This window comes from Lytechinus pictus, chromosome 3, assembly GCF_037042905.1.
Source record: "Lytechinus pictus isolate F3 Inbred chromosome 3, Lp3.0, whole genome shotgun sequence".
Taxonomy (NCBI): Eukaryota; Metazoa; Echinodermata; class Echinoidea; order Temnopleuroida; family Toxopneustidae; genus Lytechinus; species Lytechinus pictus.
This window is the reverse complement of record NC_087247.1, coordinates 42,961,055-42,987,100: the sequence shown is the minus strand read 5'-3', so window position 1 is coordinate 42,987,100 and position 26,046 is coordinate 42,961,055. Positions and strand designations below refer to the sequence as shown.

The 26,046-nt window shown below is 34.1% G+C and overlaps 1 protein-coding gene across 1 annotated transcript in view; it reads left to right on the top strand.

Annotated features, from left to right (window-relative positions):
* The window catches only part of LOC129257190 (crossover junction endonuclease MUS81-like), a 32,931-nt gene extending 7,753 nt beyond the window's left edge, over nucleotides 1–25,178 (top strand). The window contains exons 6-18 of the mRNA XM_054895466.2: nucleotides 481–569; nucleotides 1,590–1,799; nucleotides 2,801–2,898; nucleotides 3,277–3,444; nucleotides 4,010–4,136; nucleotides 7,786–7,938; nucleotides 8,604–8,844; nucleotides 9,466–9,582; nucleotides 10,081–10,176; nucleotides 11,783–11,908; nucleotides 12,830–12,933; nucleotides 22,538–22,621; nucleotides 23,555–25,178. Of these exons, the coding sequence (XP_054751441.2) occupies nucleotides 481–569; nucleotides 1,590–1,799; nucleotides 2,801–2,898; nucleotides 3,277–3,444; nucleotides 4,010–4,136; nucleotides 7,786–7,938; nucleotides 8,604–8,844; nucleotides 9,466–9,582; nucleotides 10,081–10,176; nucleotides 11,783–11,908; nucleotides 12,830–12,933; nucleotides 22,538–22,621; nucleotides 23,555–23,621 (1,680 nt within the window). The 3' untranslated portion in view covers nucleotides 23,622–25,178. The remainder of the gene's footprint in view (nucleotides 1–480; nucleotides 570–1,589; nucleotides 1,800–2,800; nucleotides 2,899–3,276; nucleotides 3,445–4,009; nucleotides 4,137–7,785; nucleotides 7,939–8,603; nucleotides 8,845–9,465; nucleotides 9,583–10,080; nucleotides 10,177–11,782; nucleotides 11,909–12,829; nucleotides 12,934–22,537; nucleotides 22,622–23,554) is intronic.
* The last annotated feature ends 868 nt before the right edge of the window (nucleotides 25,179–26,046 follow it).

Below are 26,046 nucleotides of genomic sequence, written 5' to 3'. Positions count from 1 at the left end.
AAGGAAAAAAATAAGAATTCTAAAGAATTGTTGGGAATGATTTATTAAAGATGTATTTCTTGAGTTTTATTAGGGAGTCGATCACAATTTGCTAACCTAGGAATCATGAGAGGAAAACAAAGAATAAAAAGGTAGAAGCTTAATCAGCGGAGACAGTGAAAGCACTGTTTCAAGAAAAGACATTCTTCATCTCAGCCTTGGGTAGTTCTGGCCATGGTGAGTAGGATTATGATCTGCCAAGTTGTAATTGAAAGTTTGTATCTCTTGACATGTACAGTATGTTACACCCACCAGAAACAAGACAGAGTTGTTCTCTTTATACCTCAAAAGGTAACAAGAGTTTATAAACTCCTCTCAACACATTACTTATTTTGCTCTGTATACCCTCTCATGATCTATCCATCAAGTTATTTTACAATTATATCTCAATATTTGAACTTCTTGTCATTTTATACAATTTATGTTGTTTATATCTTCTAGCCTGATCCTGGTTCCCATTATACTGCATGGTCATCTATGAGTACTCTAATCAATAAGGGATATGTCTACAAGGAAGGTAGTCCAGCAAGGTTAGTTCAGCTTTCAATTATTTAACTTCTAGTAGTTATAGGTTTAAGATAAATTCCAGTTGTAACAAATTTAAATTTAACAATTTTGTTTAGATACCACCAAGTCTTTGTAATTAAATGTTAACATTATGCATCAAATAGTTTTGTGAAATAGATAAGTAAAATGAGCTTGGCAGTTGGATATCAGACAGGTGTTTTCCGAGGCTATTGAAAATGTACATGCCCATATGTGCTTGAAGCTGAGACACAAATCCATCATTTCAGCAAATATAGAACAAACTCTGATAAAAAATGGGAAATTAATGAATTGAATTGAATTTATTTGGCTACTTTAAAAATCAACATCAAAATCTTTAACAATCACAAAGATGTACAAATAATGAACCAGGACCTCTAAAAGTAACTTATGCTTGTGAAGGTCCAATAGCAACACATTAACATTAATAATTTATAACCATATAAAGGAAAACATTCACAAAGAACATTTATTCTCAGGGATATATTGCTCGCTCAGCTCAACAATGAAATGTAACTTACTGCATATTCAAATTTCAAAAATCAATCAAACCACAGAGAATAGAAGGATCAACTTGATATGTAAGAGTCTAATTCATGAAAATAATCAGTATGAGATTAGTGATGGAGAATTTAGGAGATAATGAAGTAGTGTTGATTACATAATTGGAATTTTAAACAAGATATTTAGATGCAAGAATGTATTATATGAATGAATGCATCTGAAAAGGAAAGGAATGACAAGAAAAACTAGTTGAAAATTAAAGGGAAATTGACGACAACATGAGCATCAAGAATGTAAGCAGCCCTAAACGAAATACATAGCTGAAACTGAATAATTAAGCTTAATACCTGAACTATAAATCAAACCCAATGTCACATTAACAGCCTTAGAATATGAAGGGAGAAAGAATCCTCTGAATGCTCATTTGCCCAACCCAACCATAAAGAGAAAAGAGAAATTTGCATTCTGTTTACCATTGGCATTTCTTTTCTTACCACAAGGTACATAATTACAGAGTCTGGATGTGACCTTGCACATAAGATAGAAGCAGTTGATATTCAGCAACCTACCACAGTATCACCATCAGTCCCGGGAAGGTTGCCTTCAACAGCACAGCAACCTGCAACAGATCATCTACCAAGGATACCACCCTTAGATAACACCACAGCAGTAGATCATGAAGATCATATATCAATATTAGCATCAAGGAGGTATATGAAAGATATCCTATTAGTTTTTTGTGCTTGTGACTTGTACTTCAGGTTAAGCATTTAATTTCCATGATAGTATGAGAAATACCATTAACAACTGATATTTAGATTAGATATAGGTGAAAGACTTTCCATACATCCCCTCCACTAATAATAACATTTCCATAAACAAAAACCCACTCTTTAGGTCTCTTTGTCTTCTACTTAATTTTGATGTAAGTCTAGTCTGTTTCCTAACTCACTGAGCTAGCAGGATTTGCTGAAAGCAAATAGTTTCACAGTGATTATAAATCGATATTATGACTAGTCTAGTCCTCAAGGCTATAGACTTTAGTGGATTTTTTTATTTTTCTGACTAATAACCGAATTATACACACTCAATAATTTGACTTAATAAAGCCATATTTTGGTATTTATCCTACTTTTTCCTAAATCTCTTAGAATAGATGTATGTCAGATATGACTTTATAAACTTTTTCCATGTATTTTTTTTTCAATTTTAGTAGAGGGGACATATGGAAGTCTTGATATCACAAGTTGGTAGATTTACCTATATGACATTTTTCCTAGAGATATCAGAGGACCATTTTATGAATGTTGTCAGCACTGACACATAATCTTTTTCTAATAGTTATCATAATAACAGTCTAATGCCTTAGCTTCTCAGCCATTTGTTTGATGAGATAATTTCTCAGATGACAAATATTGATGAAATACCCCTCCCCCCTCCCCTGGAGGACTAGGCTTTCAAGATTGTCAGCTTGTATTCATGTGATTTAAAGCTGCAATGTGCTATTTTGATGAACCATTTACTTCATAATCTATTTATGGTATCACCCATGATTTGGATGGGATTTTAGTTTATAAGTTTTTTTCATTTTACTGTTACAGAATTAACAAGTACAATCTTTGATATCATTTCTGATTTGAAATACTAGACTAAATGTTGATGTCTTGCAATCAACCACTAATCTCGGTGATTAATTTTTTTTTTAATGTAGTATTTGCAGGTCAGTACTTAATGTTCCGAACTACTGCTACGTCGATGACCAAGGGAGAGAAGTTACATTGAAGGACGAAGCAGCTGTCACCGTTAATGGTATTGTAAAAAATGTCTTACAAAATAATTGAGATGTTATTGTATATTGCAATCATATTTTGTATATTGTTATTCTGGATACCATTGATTCAGACCTTAGGCTGCAATTTTCTGTTTTTGATAAACCATTTAATCCATAATATATTGTATCTATCATGATTTGGGTAGGATTTTATTTTATTTTTTTTTCATTTTGCCTTTATAAAGTAATTTTTAATTACATTAAGTAATTTTTTTTTTAATTAAGCATTACATATTTTCTGCTGTGAAAAAAAGAGAGTTTAGTTTTTGTTTTGTGTTTTAGTCCAGAAAATTGCTATTAAAGCTGCAGACTAGTATGAATACTCTAGTTTCCTTTAATATTGTTCTACTTTTTAGATGATGGAGTTGGTTTCTTGATAAAATGCTCAGAAACATCATTGCAATCCAGCTCACTACGCTACAGTATTGACAGGGAGAGGACTGCAGTGCATGGTTTATGTTATGCGTTTCTTCACAATGATGATGCCTCTGAAGTTTGTCCAGCCTCTAAGAGCTCACTTTCTGGTGAGAAATGTAGAAAATACATGTAGTAATATTACATCCATGAATAATATGATTCATCCAGTAATCTTAAAAAATTACTCAGTTATGAATCTTATATGGGAAATGGTAAAAATTGCAAAGAAGAAACTTACAACCCTACGTGTTCGCGATGTTTCACCAACTGCTGTTGACTTCATCAGGCAAATGAACTCCAGACATGTTGTTCCAAACATCTCACCATCATCCCTTGGTTCCCCAAGGGCGTGTAGTAATGATATATAATGTATGAAGTTGGTTTAGAATTAAAAAAAAGAAAATTACCCTCTTATATAATGTTAGCTTGTCTATTAATATTGATTGATTTTGTGTAACAGTACCCAAAGAAACAGTTAATTTCATCTCAATCTTATATTTTCTAACAGTCGTGCCTAGATCCTCATGTTTGAATAATTTACATAATATTGCATAGAATGTATAATATTCAGTCCCTGCAACCACCACCTTCTAGCAAAAGTAAACAAAGATCTCTTGCAATGGTTCTTTCCGAAGCTTTTATCTCCTTTTAATTTGTTCTTCACCATCTTAGTAAATGAAGAACTTGACAGAGTTGCTGAAATATCTAAGAAGGCATCCCTCAGTCATTCAGAATCAGGATCATCTTATGCTCCTTCTTCTTACCCATCCTCATTCAGGACACATCAAAGCAGCTTCAGGTAAGCTACCTTTCTTATCATCCCAATAATCCATAAGCAAAGATGCCTGTTTGCATTCAACGGCCTTATCTGAGATCAACTGAGCTGCCACAGGTATACTGTACCACCAAAAAACTTAAAGCCAACGTTAAGTGCCGAGGCCTCATAACTGAACTGTCCCTACAAATCGCAAACGTGTGACAAGGGGTAAACCAATCTCTTCACTATAATTGATGAAAACTAAATATCTCTACTAAAAAAAATCATCTTTCTAATTCTCCAATGGTCGATGTGAATAAACCTTGTACATAAAAACTGTGCAAAGGTGCCAAAATTTCAAAATTTTTCCGTAGTTCTGATCACTATTGTTATCTAAACCTATTATAACTTGTACCAGATGAATGCAGGTAAATTACTTTGCATTTACCCACTACCGAGCACTGATCTCTACTCCAAATGCAGAAAACAGTGCTCCCTGTGTCCCATGTAGGGGTGAAAACCTCCAAACCACATTAATGGAGAAAAAATGGAAGGACAGCCCCTAACTGCCAAGTGTAGCTTTGAAAACGGCAATAGCATGTCTAAGACAAAAACAGTCCAATAGAATATAATATCACCAACATTGACCAACACTCCTCCAAAATTCTAAAACATTGATTTGACCAATATTTCCCATTTTGGGGACAGCCACCGACAAAGCTGTGTAACTAGGGTGAAGGGGTGGTGGTGACTTTTACATCATCTTCTTGCAAATCCACAATCACTTATGATTCTCAGTTCCCATGCATAGCGCTCATTAAGCACAGAATTGTGATTGACAAGCTTCCAGAAAAAATACATTTCGAGTTCCCTTTGAAGCTGCTTGCCTTAATCGTCCTCATGAATGATGGGATGACATATTTTGCTTGTTTTTGCAAATAGAGGTCTTGGATGTTGAAGCCATGATTGCCATGAAGGTGTTCCCTTCAAACTTCTCTACAATATTTGACATCTTGACCAGTTTCTGATCTGATGTGTTGCCTCCTGATGGCATGATGCATATGAAATAATTTCACATGGTTCCACCCTCATTTTATAACATATAACATTTTACAATCATTTTTCATTACATTGTTGAGATATAAATGGACAAAAATATGAATAATAACAATAGTCAGAAGATCAAATACATTCTTTTGATAAATTGTAGACATTATTTGTTCGCTTTTTCAGAATAATCAAAGATAATCAGGTATTCTTAACAAAAAATAAGGAGAGACCAATATCTAATTTAAAAGTTTGAAATTGAGATCACAATAAATCCCTCCCACTGGCCACAATATGAGTAGCTTGTTCCATTTTTGTCTCACCTGCATAGCAGTGTGAGACTATAGGCGCCGCTTTTCCGACGGCGACGGCGTCAACATCAAATATTAACCCAAGGTTAAGTTTTTGAAATGACAGCACAACTTGGAAATTATATGGACCTAGTTCATGAAACTTGGACATAAGGTTAATCAAGTATCACTGAACATCCTGCATGAGTTTCACGTCACATGACCAAGGTCAAAGGTCATTTAGGGTCAATGAACTTTGGCCGAATTGGGGGTATCTGTTGAATTACCATCATAACTTTGAAAGTTTATGGATCTGATTCATGAAACTTGGACATAATAGTAATCAAGTATTACTGAACATCCTGCCTGAGATTCCTGTCACATGACCAAGGTCAAAGGTCATTTAGGGTCAATGAATTAGACCATGTTGGGGGAATCAACATCAAAATCTTAACCCAAGGTTAAGTTTTTGAAATGTCATCATAACTTAGAAAATGTATGGACCTAGTTCATGAAACTTGGACATAAGGTTAATCAAGTATCACTGAACATCCTGCATGAGTTTCACGTCACATGACCAAGGTCAAAGGTCATTTAGGGTCAATGAACTTTGGCCGAATTGGGGGGTATCTGTTGAATTACCATCATAACTTTGAAAGTTTATGGATCTGATTCATGAAACTTGGACATAATAGTAATCAAGTATCACTGAACATCCTGTGCAAGTTTCAGGTCACATGATTAAGGTCAAAGGTCATTTAGGGTCAATGAACTTTGGCCAAATTGGGGGTGTTTGTTGAATTACCATCATAACTTTGAAAGTATATTGGTCTAATTCATTAAACTTGGAAATAAGAGTAATCAAGTATCACTGAACATCCTGTGCGCATTTCAGGTCACATGACCAAGGTCAAAGGTCAATGAACTTTGGCCGAATGGGGGTATCTGTTGAATTACCATCATAACTTTGAAAGTTTATGGATCTGATTCATGAAACTTGGACCCCTTGGACATAAGAGTAATCAAGTATCACTGCAAATCCTGTGCGAGTTTCAGGTCACATGATCAAGGTCAAAGGTCATATAAGGTCAATGAACTTTGGCCAAATTGGGGGTATTTGTTGAATTACCATCATATCTCTGTAAGTGTATTGGTCTAGTTCATAAAACGTGGACATACGAGTAACCAAGTATCACTGAGCATCTTGTGCGAGTTATAGTAGGTTTCAAAGTCAGCACTGCTGCTATATTGAATCGCATGATGCAGGTGAGACCGCCAGAGGCATTCCACTTGTTATTTTATTCCAACAAGATATTTCAGTATTGACTGTGATTTTTACTGGCTGCACACTTGAGAATGAGAGCTTGCTAGTGTTGGCCTGTCATTTTTCTGTGCAGTATATGATCCAGCAAACAACTTCCTGGAATTGTTTGAAGCAACTTGGATAGTATCAGAGTATCCTCTTGTGATGGTAAATGCATGAACGCTTCAAGTCCTTTTGATAAGGAAAGGAATCCAAGTTGAGATTAATTGTGAAACCATGCTTTGGCTAACACCAAACCGGAATGCAAGGTCCTCTTCTTAAAGATTGCTGCTCAACTTTATCAAAGTCATTAAGAGGCCATCTTCAAGTGACTGATAATTTCCTTAAAGACTTTTAATTTTTCCCAGTTAGTATGATTCTTATGTCATCATTGCCGTAGTGAAAGGTGGTTGTGTGAAAGCAATCCTGTTCTATGAGCCATTATAAATTGTTGATTTAATGAGATCCTAGTGTAAAACTTGATCAATTCATCGGATTAAGGAGTGTCCGTTGTTCCCTACTGCTTTAATAGAAACAGTTACCAGCTTTTATAACGATTATTAACTGTTTGTTTTACCATCATGCATATGGATAATGTCCTTCAGCTGTATCTTGATACTTTCAATCTTGGATTGGACTTAATACTTCAAATGGGGAATACTGCTGCCAGTGTAGTTGTGTTCTCCGCTGGCTGTATGTTCGCAATGTAACTTGGAATGACCTGAACTCCCAACAGATATTGGTTCTTGTATGGCTGGAGTGGTAAACTTTCCTGATTGTGTTGAAAGGTTAAGTTGACAATGTGAGGTGGTAATGACATTATTAAGTTCACATCATAGAGTCATATCATACAAAAACAACAAACACAAAAGGATACCAAAGAAAATACACATAGACTGCAGAAGTCTTGGAATATCCATGTGTGGGCATGTTTCAACTTAATACAATGTCCCAAAGATTAATTATTTTGCCCCAGTGAAAAAGTAGTAGCTGTACTTATAAAGTTATAGTTAATCTTATATCACCTGTTAATTATCTTAAACTGTTATAGGGTGGATTCTGATGGCGCTACAAACAAAGAACATAGATCAGAGAAGACTAGTAGTGATCACATCATGCCTGCTCCGGTATTCACTCTCAGACCTGGCCAGTTTGATGTTATCCTGTGTGTTGATAACTGTGAAACAACAGGTATTGGTGGAAGGTAACCATATTTACATATTTTTGAACTTCATGCCACCCTATCCTATGAAAATAAATGCAAAGCATGGGTTGATAACAGAATGGAAATCAAATAAAAATTTATCAAGGAAGAAGAACAGATTATTATGCATATTCCCACTGTTAAGAAATCAACTTACTCAGTCCTGATCAAGGTTTTCATTTTTTGCCTGGTCAGTCTAGTTTCCTTAAGGCTAATCTGATTAATTCTAATCTGATTAGATATCAACTAAGATTGACATAGCTCTGGTTTCTTCCATAAGTATTGGAAATATAGTTTGATTGACCCTGTAAAAAATGCTTGATTAGGCCTCATTGAGTTGATCGGTTAGACAGTGGCAACTTAAAATAAAGAATCACCTTGCTAGAACAATTGAATATTACTCATTCATAAAGCAGTACTATTATCTATCCTGACAAATGTTTCAAGAGGTGTTTAAGGAAAGTCATACTTAAGTGCCAACACACACAATACCTACCACATACTTTCATTGATGAATTCATAGGTATGTGGAGCTTGCATTCCCTGAGCATGATCTTACCTAAAAAGTTATGCATTGTATACCACCTGTAACTCTGAATTTTATTGCAATTTTTTTGTCACTCTGGAAGGTTTGTGAAATATTCCCTTGTTTTGTTTGTCTGCAGAGAGGGCAAGGGCAGGAAGCACGTCCTCCTGAAAGAGCTTCAGAAGAATGGGGTGAACCTTGATGTGAGAAAGCTCCAGGTTGGTGACTTCTTGTGGGTTGCCAGAGAGAAGGGTAGTGCTGTTCCAGGGATGCTCCAGATGCCTCAAAGAAGAGAGGCAGTACTTGACTATGTGGTAGAGCGTAAGAGGATGGATGATCTGTGTTCCAGCATCCAGGATGGACGATTTAAAGAACAAAAGGTATTGATAAACCAAACGACAATATAAAACAAAGTGATGTTAAGAGTATCAAAGTTATATTAACAAGTGCATAGATACCTGACTTCATGTTATTTAATTATGGTAATGGTCTATTATGTCATCGCCCCCCCCCCCTTTTAATATCACATATCCAGAGTTGCCAACCCTTACGGAATATCAATGAGATGTGTTCTAATGTAAATTCAGTGTTTACTTCCCGATTGAATTACTGAGCGAAAAAAAATTTGTTAATATGTTTTGTGTCATAAGAAAACATTTGGTTCAGCCGTTTGGTTATTCACATTGTAATTTCTGATCTGAATAATATTCCGTAACAATTGGCATCTCTGCATATCACATATATGTGATCTTGCTTCTGAGAAACATGTTTACATGAGACCTACAGTGTAATGAGCCAGTTTCTCATTCTTAGCAACTTCAATATGCTATTTCTCAATTGTATCTTTTACTGACATATTTTTTCTTCTCTTTCTCTACTTATTGATGACTTGGGACATGTGAGTTGAGTGGATTATACATACAATCTGCTAATATAACTTCTCCATACAGTCAAGTATGTGCATCTTGACCTTACAGTATTGTTCCTTTGCTTCATATCAGTTTCGTCTAAAGCAATGTGGTCTTGGTCACCCTATCTATCTAGTAGAAGACTTTGGTTCAACGGATCACATGTCCATTCCAGCTGCTACTCTGCTTCAGTCTGCTGTCAATACACAGGTATTTTAAGAGCTATGAATAATTGTGCATTAGAATAAACTTAAAGGGAATAATCAAGATTCTTTATTTTTATTGGGACAAATATATATCAAAACAGACAAATAAGTTTCTGTACAGAACTATTTTCTTCTGTTTTTTTTTTCACCCTGTAGCCATTTTTGAAGCTCTTTTGCAATGTACAAGCCACAGGAATGTTTCTTTGAAATTTAGGGTGCAAATCACATTTTTGCCCCATATTTTGTTTTCCTTCTGCAGGCTGTTCACATCCCACAGAAATCATATTATTCATCAGCTGTTGCCTTTAATCAGAATCAATTATCAACTTTAATTGTGATGTTTTCTGAAAATCAGTATATTATAGGAATTAATTCAATTAAAATAAAAAGAAAATAACAAGAAAGTGTTTTGTTTCGTAATTTCTTTAAGATGTATATATGGTATGACTGTGATGATGCTGTGACATGTTTTTTTTCACAAATTTAATTATGTTTATGATAGGTGATTGATGGCTTCTTTGTGAAGAATACACATGACAGCAAAGAATCAGCTGCCTACCTTACTATCATGACCAGATACCTTAACAGCCTCTACTCGGTAAGTATTCTTATGCAATCTCTTGCATTATAGCTTGAACATTATAAATAAAAAATGGGACATACTATGACATATACTCCACAATTTATGACAGGATGCAGCATGATCATCAGGCAGTAGCATAGCTCTGCTTTACATGACAACGAGAATTCTTCATAATTTTCTAAATATGGGTTTAAAAGAAGTCTCAAAAACCATCTCAGAGGTCTACAAATCTGGTGGGGACTCATTCTACTTCCTGATGATAATGGGTGCATCCAGTCAAAACATTGACGAATATATATTTCAGAGCAAGTTTATATATTGATTTGTAAATCTTCACTTCTATTAAACTCAGACAAAACAAATAATCTTCAAGACTTAATCACTTCCTTTTATGAGCAATGGGCCAAATATCCTCATTGTTAGCTTGTATGCATGATTGTGGAATACAAAACTTTGACACAGAAGTTTGCAATAATTAATGCAATTTTATTTTCAAAATAACAAATGTAATGTATTTTTGCCGTTATGTATTGACTGTTGACTAATCTTTATATATTTTTGTTTTTTTCTTGTAGTTAATATTTTGAGGACTCATTGGTCATTCAATTAATCTATGAATTTTGTCTCAAAATTTATTCATGGTAGTTAATGCAAACGTATGACTGTACTAGCTGTTATTTTTGCAGGGTTTTATTTTCACGGATTTTGTGAATTGCCGACAGACCGCGAACAACTTATGGAAATATCGACACATTTAGTAATCAGTGCCAGACTGCTAATGTCCCCAACAGAAAAGCTTTGCTATTGCAAACATCCTGTGTGGTAAAAACTATGAGATATGCACCTATATATGTACAAAAAAATATGGTTGACAAAGTGCACTTAGTAATTTAAAAAGTTGGCTAGAATTTCACTTTTTTTATTTCTCAAACAAACTCAGAGCCTAAATTATTTCCTAATATATTTTTTTCAATATTGATTCACTCACTGTAATATCACAATGTATTTTCCTTGAAATAATTTGATTTGATTGTCATCTGATTGAGTCTATGCACAGGGATATTGGCAGCTATTTGCATACTCATTAATATTCATTAGACACATGACCAAAGGTTTTAAGGTGTAAGATTCTGTTCATAAAATTCAACATTTTTGCACTTAAACCAACTTTTATAAAAATGTATCAAACAAAACACAACCTTCAAAGATTGCTTTTACAGATCAAACTGTGACATGATGAATTTTCAGATCTAGAGGTATTAAAAAAAATGAAATTTAAGCCACTTTTTTCACAAATTCTAGCTGTTTTTTACAGGGACATATTTATGCACAAATTGCAACCCCCGCAATTCACAGAAATTCTGTACGCAAAAATAACAGCTTCTACAGTAATAGTCAGAATCAAATGCTTCTCCTTTTTGTATGTACATATATTCATATTTGTATGTCCAAGCCAAATTTTCTTTCATCATTTTCCTTCCCCAAAAAATTATACTCATATGCTAATTATATACTATGAAGTAATATTTCAAATTGTTGCATGTTGTAGTAGTCTTCATAAAAGAATGATAGCATAAACCAAATGAACAATTATCAATGCACTTGTATTCTATGAATACAGGGAAAGACAATAAAAGCATACCAAAGAGAGGATTTGGACAACATATCACATTTGACTGATATGAACTCTCATCAACAACACTGCCTTACATTTAGAGAGTTCAATGAATCATCTGTTAAAAACAAGGTAATGAAATTACCCCTACCGGTTATTAGTCTACCTTATTGTTGATGAAGCTGAGCATCTTTCAGTACATATCCTTATTGGATAATTTCATTGAAAGACTGATAGAAAGTTCATTAAATCTCAATGAGTACACAATAATAATAATAATATAGGTATATTTACCCAGGGAAGCCACTTCAGTTCTAAAAACTATTCTCCCAGTGGGCCCTGCTATTAGTATTACCCCGGCTTTAGCTGGGCTGCCTAGGCGCTCAAAGCATTCAAGGAATTTCTTCCTACCGGGTACCCATTCACCTAACCTGGGTTGAGTGCAGCACAGTGTGGATAGATTTCTTGCTGAAGGAAATACGCCATGGTTGGGATTTGAACCCACGACCCTCTGTTTCAAAGTCAGAAGACTAATCCACTGGGCCACAACGCTCCTGATAATGATATGAAACTGAATGATAAGAACCTATTATACTGATTGAGTCATGATAAAGTATACCAGTAATACTGCATAGTGACTTCCACAAAGGCAATGATAAAAAAGAATTGTTGCATTTTGTGACATTTTAGGGCATGAAGAAGCAGAGCTTGTGGATATAAAAGCTAAACATAGTCAACACAGTGGCAAGTGAAACTTGTGGCAAATATCATCAACTTAAAAATATAATGATTAATGTGTGCAGAAGGTCAGGATTAATTTTGTGAATGTTTTCTTTTTTTCTTGGATGTTCCTATGAATACTTCCTATTTTTTATTTGTCTTTTATTGTTATTTCAAGGGATACCAGGCTTTAATAAGAAGTAATTGGCATTTATAAATCCTTGTAATGGATTGAGAAGAATGAATTATTGAAACAGTGAACAACTTGTCCAGATATCCATGAAGTGTATGTGGCATACCATAACATCTCTCTACTCCTCTCTCCAATTAAAGGAAACTACGGTAACAGAAACATTTGCAAAACATCTCTTGCAGTTCAATGGCATGACAGCAGAGAAGGCATTGGCTCTAACACAGCTTTACCAAACACCCTCAGAGTAAGGAAATACTTCTTATATTGGTTTCTCTGAATATTTGACATCATGATGAAGACATTTTTTCTATCCTTCATCTACTTTAGGCCCTATTGACAGGATTGTGTTTTCTGATGGAGCTGTCCTTTGTCTTACTAGAAAATTGTAAAGCGTTTACAATCACAAAAATTTACTAATTTTCCTCTTGTAGTTTTTCAAATAGTAGTTGTGTTTGTAGTTTTTAGCTCATCCGGCCCAAAGGGCTAGGTGAGCTTATGCCGTGACGTGGCCCCCGTCGTGTATCGTCCGTCCACAATTTCAAAATGCTTCTTCTTCGCCATTTCAATTCTGTTTGCTTTATATGATAGCACTAGGTGGGGGATTCAAAACTTCTACACAGAATTTGAAACTCATTAAATATGCTAATTTATGCACATTATTCAAAATTCACAAAAAATGCTTCTACTTCCTTATTTGTTGACCGATTTTGAATTTTTTGCTTCCATCTGGTAGAGCTTTATGAGGTTTACCAAACTTCTACACAGAATTTTGACTAGAACAATTTTATGCTTATCTATGCGCATTTTTCAAAATTCACAAAAAATGCTTTTTTTTCTTTATTTGTTGACCGATTTTGATTTTTTTGCTTCCATCTGGTAGAGCTTCATGAGCTTCACCAAACTTCTACACAGAATTTTGAAATTTGGACTAGAACAAATTTTATGCTAATTTATGCAAAATTAATTTATGCATATTTTTATAAATTCACATAAAATGCTTCTTCTTTATTTGTGGACCGATTTTGATTTTTTTTCTTCCATCTGGAAGAGCTTCATGAGGTTCACCAAATATCTACACAGAATTTTGAAATTTGGAGTAGAAAATTATTTATGCTAATTTATGCGAAATTCATAAATCACAGAAAATGCCTCTTCTTTATTTGACTGAATTTCAAAATGCTGCTTCTTCGTCATTTCAAGTCTGATTTCAATTCTGTTTGCTTTATATGATAGCATTAGGTGGAGGATTCAAACCTTCGACACAGAATTTATTTTTTTTTCTTCCTTGTGGTAGAACTTCATAAGGTTCACCAAACTTCTACACAAAATTTTGAAATTTTGTCTAGAAAATTATTTAAATGCAAAATTTATTCATAAATCACAAAAAGTGCTTCTACTTCCTTATTTGTTGACCGATTTTGAATTTTTTGCTTCCATCTGGTAGAGCTTTATGAGGTTTACCAAACTTCTACACAGAATTTTGACTAGAACAATTTTATGCTTATCTATGCGCATTTTTCAAAATTCACAAAAAATGCTTTTTTTTCTTTATTTGTTGACCGATTTTGATTTTTTTGCTTCCATCTGGTAGAGCTTCATGAGCTTCACCAAACTTCTACACAGAATTTTGAAATTTGGACTAGAACAATTTTTATGCTAATTTATGCGTATTTTTTAAAACTCACATAAAATGCTTCTTTTTCTTTAATTGTTGACCAATTTTGATTTTTTTTTCTTCCTTGTGGTAGAACTTCATAAGGTTCACCAAACTTCTACACAAAATTTTGAAATTTTGTCTAGAAAATTATTTAAATGCAAAATTTATTCATAAATCACAAAAAATGCTTCTACTTCCTTATTTGTTGACCGATTTTGAATTTTTTGCTTCCATCTGGTAGAGCTTTATGAGGTTTACCAAACTTCTACACAGAATTTTGACTAGAACAATTTTATGCTTATCTATGCGCATTTTTCAAAATTCACAAAAAATGCTTTTTTTTCTTTATTTGTTGACCGATTTTGATTTTTTTGCTTCCATCTGGTAGAGCTTCATGAGCTTCACCAAACTTCTACACAGAATTTTGAAATTTGGACTAGAACAAATTTTATGCTAATTTATGCAAAATTAATTTATGCATATTTTTATAAATTCACATAAAATGCTTCTTCTTTATTTGTGGACCGATTTTGATTTTTTTTCTTCCATCTGGAAGAGCTTCATGAGGTTCACCAAATATCTACACAGAATTTTGAAATTTGGAGTAGAAAATTATTTATGCTAATTTATGCGAAATTCATAAATCACAGAAAATGCCTCTTCTTTATTTGACTGAATTTCAAAATGCTGCTTCTTCGTCATTTCAAGTCTGATTTCAATTCTGTTTGCTTTATATGATAGCATTAGGTGGAGGATTCAAACCTTCGACACAGAATTTTGAAACTCATTAAATATGCTAATTTATGTGCATTTTTCAAAATTCACAAAAAATGCTTCTCCGTTATTTGTTTACCAATTTTGATATTTTGGCTTCCTTCTGGTAGCACTTCATGAGGTTCACCAAATTTCTACACAGAATTTTGAAATTTGGACTAGAACAATTTTTATGCTAATTTATGCGTATTTTTTAAAACTCACATAAAATGCTTCTTTTTCTTTAATTGTTGACCAATTTTGATTTTTTTTTCTTCCTTGTGGTAGAACTTCATAAGGTTCACCAAACTTCTACACAAAATTTTGAAATTTTGTCTAGAAAATTATTTAAATGCAAAATTTATTCATAAATCACAAAAAGTGTTTTTTCTCCATCATTTGTTGATCAATTTCAATTTTGTTTGCTTTATATGATAGCTCTAGGTGGTGATACAAAATTTCAACACAGAATTTCGAAACTCATTAAATATGCTTATTTATTTATATATTTTAAAAACTCACAAAAATACTTATTTATTTGTTGATTATTTTTGTTCCATCTGAGAGCTACATGAGGTTCACCAAGGTTCTACACAGAGTTTAGAAATTTTGACTAGAAAATAATTTATATGAAATTTATTCATACATGTAGATAACAAAAATGCTTCTATGTCATTTCTTCATCAATTACAATTCTATAACCTCAATTTATGTCACCAATATAATTCACTACAGTGTCAACTGGGCTGAAATTAAAATTGTGTTTAATTTCGTTGTGAGATGTGCTAGTTCATTTTTTTTCTACAATCTATCTAGTTTTTAACCAAGACCCCATAACTCAAAACCCAGCAATTGATCGAGGGATTGATATTCTTTATTGATTGCAAAGGTCAATTTGTGCTATCAATCATAAAAAACAATTTATGATTGATCACTCTTAGATTTGTGACAGCAGAGAAGGCATTAGCTCTCACAGATCTGTAATACAAGTCACTGTCAGAGTAAGGTTGTATATATTTTTTCATCCGTGATGTATCTATTCTTAACCCTTATTAAACTGGGGGGTGTCAATTTGAAGCCCCCGCTTGACCAATTTCATTGTTACGTTGCCGCGCAAAATTTTATGACCGCGCCTCTCGTTGACTTTTTACTTTCAAGTGTTGCACATCTTTTGAGACGCCCGGGTACGTGGTTCCGAAATCATGCAATATTTTGTAAGGGCATGTCAGTCCCAAAATTGCTCAAAAACGTGATTCCATGTACAAAGTCAACGCAAATTGTGTTTTTCAATTAAAAATCATAAATGTATGATTATTTTTACTTCTGTTGTTTTAGATGGATTGATTTTAGGTTATTTATGATTGCAAAAGGGTCCCCGACAAAGTTCATCCAAAGAAACGATAAAAACCAAAGGTTTGAAAAAACAAGGAAATACATAAGAATTTTCAAAAATACATAGGAAATTAAGTATTTGGGGGCAATTTTTTGTACTTTTTTGTTAAAAATGTAAAAATTTATATCCTCACCAAGAATTAGCATACTTCTAGCTACATAAAGTGGGTTAAAGGCAAAAACATACACAGAAAAACAAATTTAGGGCAAATTTTGTACGCTTATTTTCATAATTAATTAATTAAAAAATATAAGCGATCAATTTTTTGCAAAATTTTGCTACCGGTATACAGTCTTGGAGTTTACATACGGCTCTACATGCGTGCAAATTTTTTTGCAGCGATCGTGCAATCAACAGCCGAGATCTGAGAGGGGGGGTCAAATTGACACCCCCCAGTATATGTTGGTCCGAAATAGCCCAGTTAAGATGGGGTTAAGTGTTAAGTTGGTATGCAGGGCTCGACACTAGCGCCGGTCCGACGGTCCCAGACCGGTAAAAATCACTGTCGGGCCAGTAGATTTTCAGAAATAGCAAGATTTACTGGTCCGACATGACCAGTAAAAAATATCATTGTCGGGCCAGTAATTTTTCCAAAAATAGCAAGATTTATGGATCCGACATAAACCAAGGCTCGACATTAGCGGTGGCCCGGTGGCCCGGGGCCACCAAAAATTCACCTCGGGCAACCATTATTGATAAAATGTTAAGTTTTGGTGGCCCGAATCGGGCAACCAATAATTTTCAAAGTAGCGCAATTTTTCTCCCGATTTTGCACACAACTTTCTACAGTTAAAATTGCAACCCAGTTCGTCATGCGCCCTTTTTGTTGATCTACACACAAATACACACACACAAAGTTTGCATATTAGGCCCACAGCTATAGCATACAGTAGCTATTATCCAGCCAGCCGCGTTGGCCGGCCGGTGTACCGGCGGATCCTGCGCCTGGCAGATACTGTTCTAGGCACCAAATCCGCCGGCGGATATGGTTCTCCTCCGGCGGATTCAGTACCAAAAAAGGCCACTCCCTTCGGAAGATTCGGAAGATATCGTTCTTGCGCTATCGCGATATCCTTCATTCATCACGTTCACATGTCATGCATGCACGCGCACCGCGCGTGAATAACGTTGCGAAATGAAGTTCGAAGAAGAGGTGGGTTAGCCTTAGTCTAATTGAGAGCCAGCTACCTTTCGGATTCTAGTTACATTAGGCCTTGATGAGGAAAGCCTCAACATTTTGCCTTTATTCTGATGATTAGGGACAGAGTCAGACTCAGACTGACGTTAATCAGAGATTAAGTTTGCACAAAGAAGAATCTAACTTTGAGCTATTTTTTGGCATTATATTCAGTAAATAAAATCATATTCTACACTTTTCCTTTGCTTTTCTTTCCTCCTTTCTTTTTGTTCTTGTTTGTAGAACTTTTTGGGACCATAGCCCAACCCTTCCATACGCAGTGCTGTGCGGTTGGGGTCCGGAATTTCTTGATATCAAAGCCATTTAAACCTCGCAGATTGCCGCTATTTTAATCAAATCGCGGGCATGTACAGGATATAACTTTTACACAACACATTTATTCAACCCAGTTGCGTAATGAACCAAATATTTTGAGGGGCAAAACATAGTAATGTGGGAAAAATCTGTAAAAAGTCGCAAAGCGATCGAGCTGGAAAAAAATGCCTTTTGAAATTAAATTCTAATTATGTAATTGATTTTTCCATTAGATTCAGCAACTAACAAATTTCATTGTTTCCATTCATTTCATTATACCTTGTCTCCTTTAATTTATTTTATTTCTCTTGGGTGTGGAACCAAGACCCCCCCCCCCCCCCCCCCCCCCGGCGCATGTGCAGTAATTGAACGTGATTGTGAACGGGAAGCGTTATAGAGCAATTTGAGGTTCAGTATAAATGAAGAGCCCCTACTGTGTGGGGTCTGGGGCAAAGCCCCGGTAGCTTATTTACATAAAATTTGGCTAGCTTATAGCACAATGTTGTATGCAGTCCATCTTTCTTCCCGCTCTTTAATTTCAATCATCGGAAGCCCGGTCGTGTTATTTTTTTTTCTTGTCCCTTTTCTTTGTTTTCCAAAAATTAGCTTTTGACTAATTGCATTTTACCTTCGTTTCGCGCTATTGTTTGCCATTTTGTCATCTTTTAATTTATTTCCCACCGTGCTATTGCATTACATATGCCTGTTTTGGAATGATTTGTTCTTTCTCAAATGTTCATTTTCCCGATTTTCCTTCCTTTTCTATTAAAAAGGGTTTTTTTTCTTCGTTTTCTTTTCACTTTTTCCTTTCCTTTTCCCCTCATTTCCCTTACTTTCTCCCTCCTTTTTTTTCCTTTCCCGTTTTTCTTTTATTCCTGGTTAAATCCGACAGGGGGCAACTCCCCCCCCCCCGCCTGTTACGTCATGAATATCCATTAGGTGGACTGATGATGCCACTTGTTCTTTTGTAATTTATTATATGAAATTAGGTTTATTCAAATTTTTTCCTCCAAGAACTAGAAAATTTGGATTGACAACTGATTTAGTGCATTAGATATTTATTGCTGCAACTTATTTCATTATAAGGGAGACATATTATTCACACAAGTATGAAATAAATGAAAAAAATATGGTTTTGTGTGATAACATAAGAAAACGGAAAATGGGGATGTGACATCATCAGCCCAACTAATGAATATTCATGATGACTGTTTTCACAAAATATTGCTTAACTTTAAACTTCAATTACTTTATTATTTGTTATCCGATTTTGATGAAATTTTCTTCATTTTGCTCAGTGAATTCTACTCTATGTATTAAGATATAAATATTTTCAGCCCGGACCATCCCTTTAATTCAGATTCCTTAACAAAAATATTGAAAAAAAAGGAATAAAAAAAAAACAAATTAAAAATAGGCCTACAATAAACTACATAAGATATTAATCATGTTTTGAAATTCTTTTCTTAAATGTTTTCACAAAAAATTAGCACTCTACAAGCAATAATATGAGTTAACAGCAATATATATTCATAAACTAATTTGCCTCATTTATTTTGAAATTATGAAGTTTTAACTCATTGAAAATCTGTAGTTTTATAAAAACTATAGGCCTATATGGGGGTACAAATTTTCGCAAGTCTGGCAAACTTACACTAATCATGGTGTGAAAAAGCACAGTTAAAGATTTCGATGCATACTGCGGACTTAAAGTAGTATAAATTTTCACGTAGGGCCTACAAAACAAAATGATGAAAATTTCATCAAAATCTGATAATAATAAATAGCAAAGTTTTGGCGCATGTGCCAGGTCTATGTATACATGATATATCGAGTCATTGTTTCTCCTATTCCCTCACCCCCATCGAGCCCTTCGTCAAAAGCTGTATGGATCCGCCCCTGAATAAAAATTCACTAAAAGTCTAAAGGCGGACGAAAATCCCCTCCCCCCATTGGTAACGACATTGCCAGAGCCGCGCATGCGCGCGCTGCCGAGGTTGGACGTCTGTCCAAATAAATATTACACGTATCGTCAATAGAACCAAATCCGCCGAGGAACCAAATCTGCAAACATCAAGCCGCGTCAAACCCGGCGGATATGGTTCCGATTAAAAACGATATCGGCCATTAAGAACGATATCTGCCGGCGGATACGGTATCCGCCGGTGGAACCGAATCCGCCGCTACACCGGCTGGCGTGAGCTTTGCATGAAGCCACTGCATACAGCTGTGCTCTAGATGGAGCTGCGATAAAAAATGCTGCTAAGAAATCTTCCACAGAACTTTGAAAATCTGAGTCAAAGTCACATTTTACACCAATGAATTGACATTCTACAGTCTGTATTAAGAAAAGTTGGTGTACCCTGATTATTTGCAAGCATTAAGAAGAGGAATTATGACCTCTCTTTTGACTACAAAAGACCGATTTCCAAATGAATTAATACACATAAAAACACATAGGCAAGTACATCACAGTCCCACGTGTGCATTTGTATGTATGTTGATACTTGGTTTCTTTCGAAGCTGTGTCTTTTCTAGCCAAAAATAAACAGACAGTTTCTTTCTTTCTTGTTTATAAATGACTTCTTAAACCACTCTTGAGAAAGTAAATCCTTTGGGAAGGCATTTCATTGATATGAAATGTGACTTTTCTCACACTTTTTTTTTCAGATATAACTTTTTTTAGTGGTTAAACCATTCATACCCCTTCCCATTGAATATGCCTGATTAAAAAATATGTTTCTACTGAAAAAAATAAAATAAACTAAAGGATATAAAAATAGAAAAGTGCCATTCCCAGAAGGTAAGTGACTTTGCTTTGCTTTTAATTATATTCCAGTCAGAATAGACTGTTGTCACAGCTGTTAAAAAATATTCGTAATGGCTTTTTAATTTTCCCCTTTTCCCCATGTTTATATTAATTTTGTTTTATTCATTTTTCTTTCACTTTCTTTTCTTTTTTTCTCTCTAAATTGTTTCTTTTCTTTTTTTCCCTGTTCTTTGTTTTTTCTTTCTTCATTTTCTTTCTTTTGTTTTATTTCACTTATTTCTTTTATTTTTGTTTTCTTTTTGTAATATACTTTTTGAAAATTATTTGTTTCCCCCTTTTATGCATTGTTCTAATTTTGCAGCATATTTTTCTGTGATTTTCTCCTGCTATAATATGCTGCAAAAGAGAAAACAGAAATAAACTGGATTTGGGGCCTGCATAATCTAGGTTTTAGGATTCAAAGAGGAAGAAATGAAAAACCATTGTTTTGTACATCTATCTGAGTTTGCTATGCACTATTTATTTACTTTACCAATATGAGTGTGTATCTATACGGAGATTTAAAAAAAAGCCCACACAACCTGCAAACAATAAAATTCATTTATTCTCTTTCAATCATTTCATTTTTACAACGATAGAAACAACTCATATTTTACCACAAGCCAATTAGCAAAGTAAAATAACAGCAAACAAGGTTTACATACAAGATGATAAAAGTAACTTAGTGGCTGCAGAATTAATATTTCAGAAGTTTGTTTTATTTATTTTTAATGTGTTTCTTTATATTTTTCGGGCCACCAAACTTTAATATCGGGCCACCAAAAAAAATTATTTGATGGTTTTGGTGGCCCGAACGGGCCACCACCAAAAGAAGTTAATGTGGAGCCTTGCATAAACAGTAATAAAAATGTTTTCTTTACCTTTTTCTTCCTTCGTTTCTTTTATTCTTTCTTTCTTTCTTTTTTCCTTCTTTCGATCTCTCCTTTTACCCTTTCTTTCTTGTTTTATTGCTTCTTTCCTTCTTTCTTTCCTTTTTTCATTACTTTCTGTCATTTGTTTTTTCTTTCTTTATTGCTTGCTTCATTTCTTTCCTTTTTTTCTTTTTTTCTTTTTTTCTTTCTTTCCTTCTTTTTTCTTTTGTTCTATCTTATTTTTGTTCTTTCTTTCCTTCCTTTCCTTCTTTCTTTATAGTTCTTTCTTTTTTTCCTTCCTTCACATCTATCCTTTCTTTACCTTTGCTTTTTTCTTCCTTCCTTCCTTTCTTTTATTCTTTCTTCCTTTCTTTCTTTTTGTCTTTCATTCATTCCTTCATTTTTTTTTTGGGGGGGGGGGGTAACAAGAAAGGACAGCAAAATAAACTCACGCCTTTTTTTTCATGTTTTCTTTATTTTTTGGGACCAGTAGATTTTAGGTTTGGACCAGTAAAAAATTGAAAAACTGGGTATCTACTGGTCCGACATGAATAGGTTGGACCAGTAGAAAAAAAGGGTTAGTGTGGAGCCTGTCATTCTCTTACACTGTCTGTTTAATAGTTTTTCAAATATTTATGGCTACTGGTAAGAATAATCTCATTAATCTCATTAATTGGGCCCCGTATCACATATTTTTGCAACTGATCATAGAATGATCTTTTGTGATTGATTACAGTAATTACAATGTTCAATTCATCTGAAAAAAAAGGAATTGCTAAATCTTTGTGTTACAGGACCTTTGCTATTCAATCTTCCTAATTAATTGTTTTTGCAAGTCCATACTATGAATTCAATTATGTTTCCAATTTCAGTCTGATGAGAGCCTATGAATCCTGCAGTCTTCCTTCAGATCAAGAGAAAATGCTTGCCAAAATCAAGTATGGTCACTCACAAAGGTAGGCTGGTAGTATCATCATAATTATCTGTTATATTCAGTAAATTAAAAAAAAACTTAGGTATATTACTAGTACTTTGGAAATATCAACATTTTTTCTGTGCATTCATATTGTTTTATGTTATATTGTTTTCAATTACTAGTATGTAATTAACATTTTTTTTTAATTGCAATCAGTTGTGTATTATGTGTTGTGTGTGTGTGTTCTGCTAGACAAGGAAAGGAATTTGTGTAATCCCATGAAGTAAAATTACATTGTTATGTATCTTTCCATTGATTATGATTCTGTCATATTATGAATAAATTTACATGTAATTGTTTGTAAAAAATGAACTAGTAACAAATAAAAATGAAGGAAACTCATCCACATGTGTAAAATCAACTGTCGATACACAGTACCTGTGTGATGTAATAGTGGTCACTGAACGTATTCATGTTAGGAAGCTCTGTAAACCCATGAAGCTGGCCTACCCTGTATGATTTATTTGTAATTCTATTTCTGGAATGTGGCAGATACTGCTTTTTCATCTGTTTTTCATCTATTTACATACTTGGGGTTGTTTCCCGAAGAATTAAGTGTGAGTGACTTAGTGTCATGCTTAAATGCTGATGTGTACATGATATGTAACGTACAAACTTGATTTATATGCAGTAGCACTCGTTCTGTTGCATGATTTGGCCAATGCAGTGATGCCTGTTATACCGTTCATAACTGGAAATTTAGCGTGACTCTAAGTCACACTTAAATCTTGTGAAACACCCCCTATTTTCAAATTGATTCATAATCCATTCATATAAAATTTTACTTAAAAAATCTGCCCACCATAAGTTGGTGACTAAGGCATAACACCTTTTTGAATGATTATGTATTTGTTGACTTCGTCTTTTTTCACCTTTTTTTTTATTGCCCCCATCTCTCTCTCTCTCTCTCCAGAAACATGGGGCCTGCATTGAGTAAACTGGTCTATCAGCTATATTGTTCATCAAATGCCCTAACATGAATCTTGTGATATTAGAGCTGTCACCGACTGTTTAGAATGGTTGATTTATGCAACGAACTGTTTTGAATTTACAAAGCGAGTGAAGAACATCATAATGAAGAACCAAGAAAAGCAACAACTTAGGATGTCTGAAATGATTCTAATATAGGGAACAATTAGTTTTTTTGTGGATTCTAATGTGTAATTTGTACACTGATTATATGAAATGCAATGTAAGAAATGATTCATTTTGTTCATCCAACATTTCTTTGTGGAAAAGCTCTTCTGCAGCAGATAATTGCTTGACCATATTTATTCAGATGCAATAAAAGAACTAATCAAGGAGCACCGTTTTCTTTTAAATCAAAGTAAGCTCAATATGCGTATCTGATTAAGTATGTGTTGGGATTTCACCCCCAAATCACTGTAAATGCAAACTTAGGCCCTCTGTGCAAGCCTTGCGTGTGACTTGCTGGTAACTATTTTTGCTTCCCACAGGTTGCATGCATCTCACACACAATTGCCACCAGAAGTGCATGCAAGTCTGATTTTCATGCAGAAAAGTCTTGAACATGCTCAAAAAATTTTGGCTGGTGAGTTGCGGGCAATCACCCGCAACTCACCTGCAAGGTTCGCACAGAACGATGTGACAAGGACTTTAACCTTAGTCACTCGTGTGACATTTTAATACTCATGAATGAAGTATAGGTTGAATCTGTTTGCAGCACAAAAATCAATGAAGGTGGTGCAAGGTATGGTTTGCATAATCTGACCAAAAAACTCATTTGACATTTGAGATTATTTATTTCTTTGAATGACTAATGGTAGATGTTTTTTTATATACTTTTTGTTTGTTCTTAAAGGACAAGTCCACCCCAACAAAAAGTTAATTTGAATAAATAGAGAAAAATCAAACCAGCATACACGCTGAAAATTTCATCAAATTCGGATGTAAAATAAGAAAGTTATGGCATTTTAAAGTTTCGCTTATTTTTCACAAAACAGTTATATGCACATCCTGGTCGGTATGCAAATGAAGAGACTGATGACGTCATCCACTCACTATTTCTTTTGTATTTATTATATGAAATATTCTAATTTTCTCATTATCAAGTGAAACAACGATTAATTCCTTCCTGAACATGTGGAATTAGCATTGTTTAATACTATATGGTTCAAGCAACTTGGTCCTTTTTGTCAAATCTGTAAAAAAATTGTTTATTGTATAATTCAAATAATAAAAAAAAATAAAATAATGAGTGATGGACATCATCGACTGACTCATTCGCAGGACACTGAGTTGTGCATATCACTGTTTTGTGAAAAATAAGCGAAACTTTAAAATGCCATAACTTTCTTATTTTACTTCCGATTTTGATGAAATTTCCAGCGTTATGCTGGTTTGATTTTTCTCTATTTATTCAAATTAACATTTTTCTGGGATGGACTTGACCTTTAATAAGGGAATATGCCAGAATAGGAAGTAAATTGTGTCATTTCTACCTTATGTATGAAAATAAATATTTATGTTTGGACATTTACATGTGACAATGGTGCTGAATAAAGTATAAAACTTGATATTTTTATAGTGTTTGTGTATAATTGATTGAATCTTGTGACAGATTTTTTGCATTTCTTTGCCGTCTTTTAGAGTTTGCCTCACTGGTTCCTATATATAAATCATCATGTTTCACTTGACATTATCTCATTTTGTTTTATTAGAACTTGAGAATCATTTCAACTGGGTACTCCAGCCAGTCCAGGCTGAAAATAATGTGATTTGAACAGATAGAATAACATCAGACAAGCAATACATTTAAAATTTCATCAAAATTAGATGAAGAGTAGTTATGAAAATTCATTTTTCATTACATTATTGCAGTGCAACAGTTCTAGCATGTCCCATGAATATGCAACAAGTGAGCTGATGATGTCATCATCCCACTTATTCTTTGTATTTTATTATATGAATAATGTTTATTCAAATTGTGTCCTCCAAGGCGCCAATAATGTATGATTAGGATTGACTGCTAATTTACTTTGTAAGATAATGATTACTGCAACTTATTTTGTTATAAGGGAGACATGTTACACACACATAAAATATGACACAATTATGATTTCATATAATAAAATTAAAAAAAAGGGAAGAGGCTATGGTATGGTATGGTATATTTCTTTTTATAATGAAGAGAAGGCATTTTTGTCTCGCCTGCATAGCAGAGTGAGACTATAGGCGCTGCTTTTCCGACGGCGATGGCGTCAACACCAAATCTTAACCAAAGGTTAAGTTTTTTAAATGACAGCATAACATAAAAATATATGGACCCAGATCATGAAACTTGGACATAAGGATAATCAAGTATTACAGAACAGCTGCTTGAGTTTCAAGTCACATGACCAAGGTCAAAGGTCATTTAGGGTCAATGAACTTTGGCCAAATTGG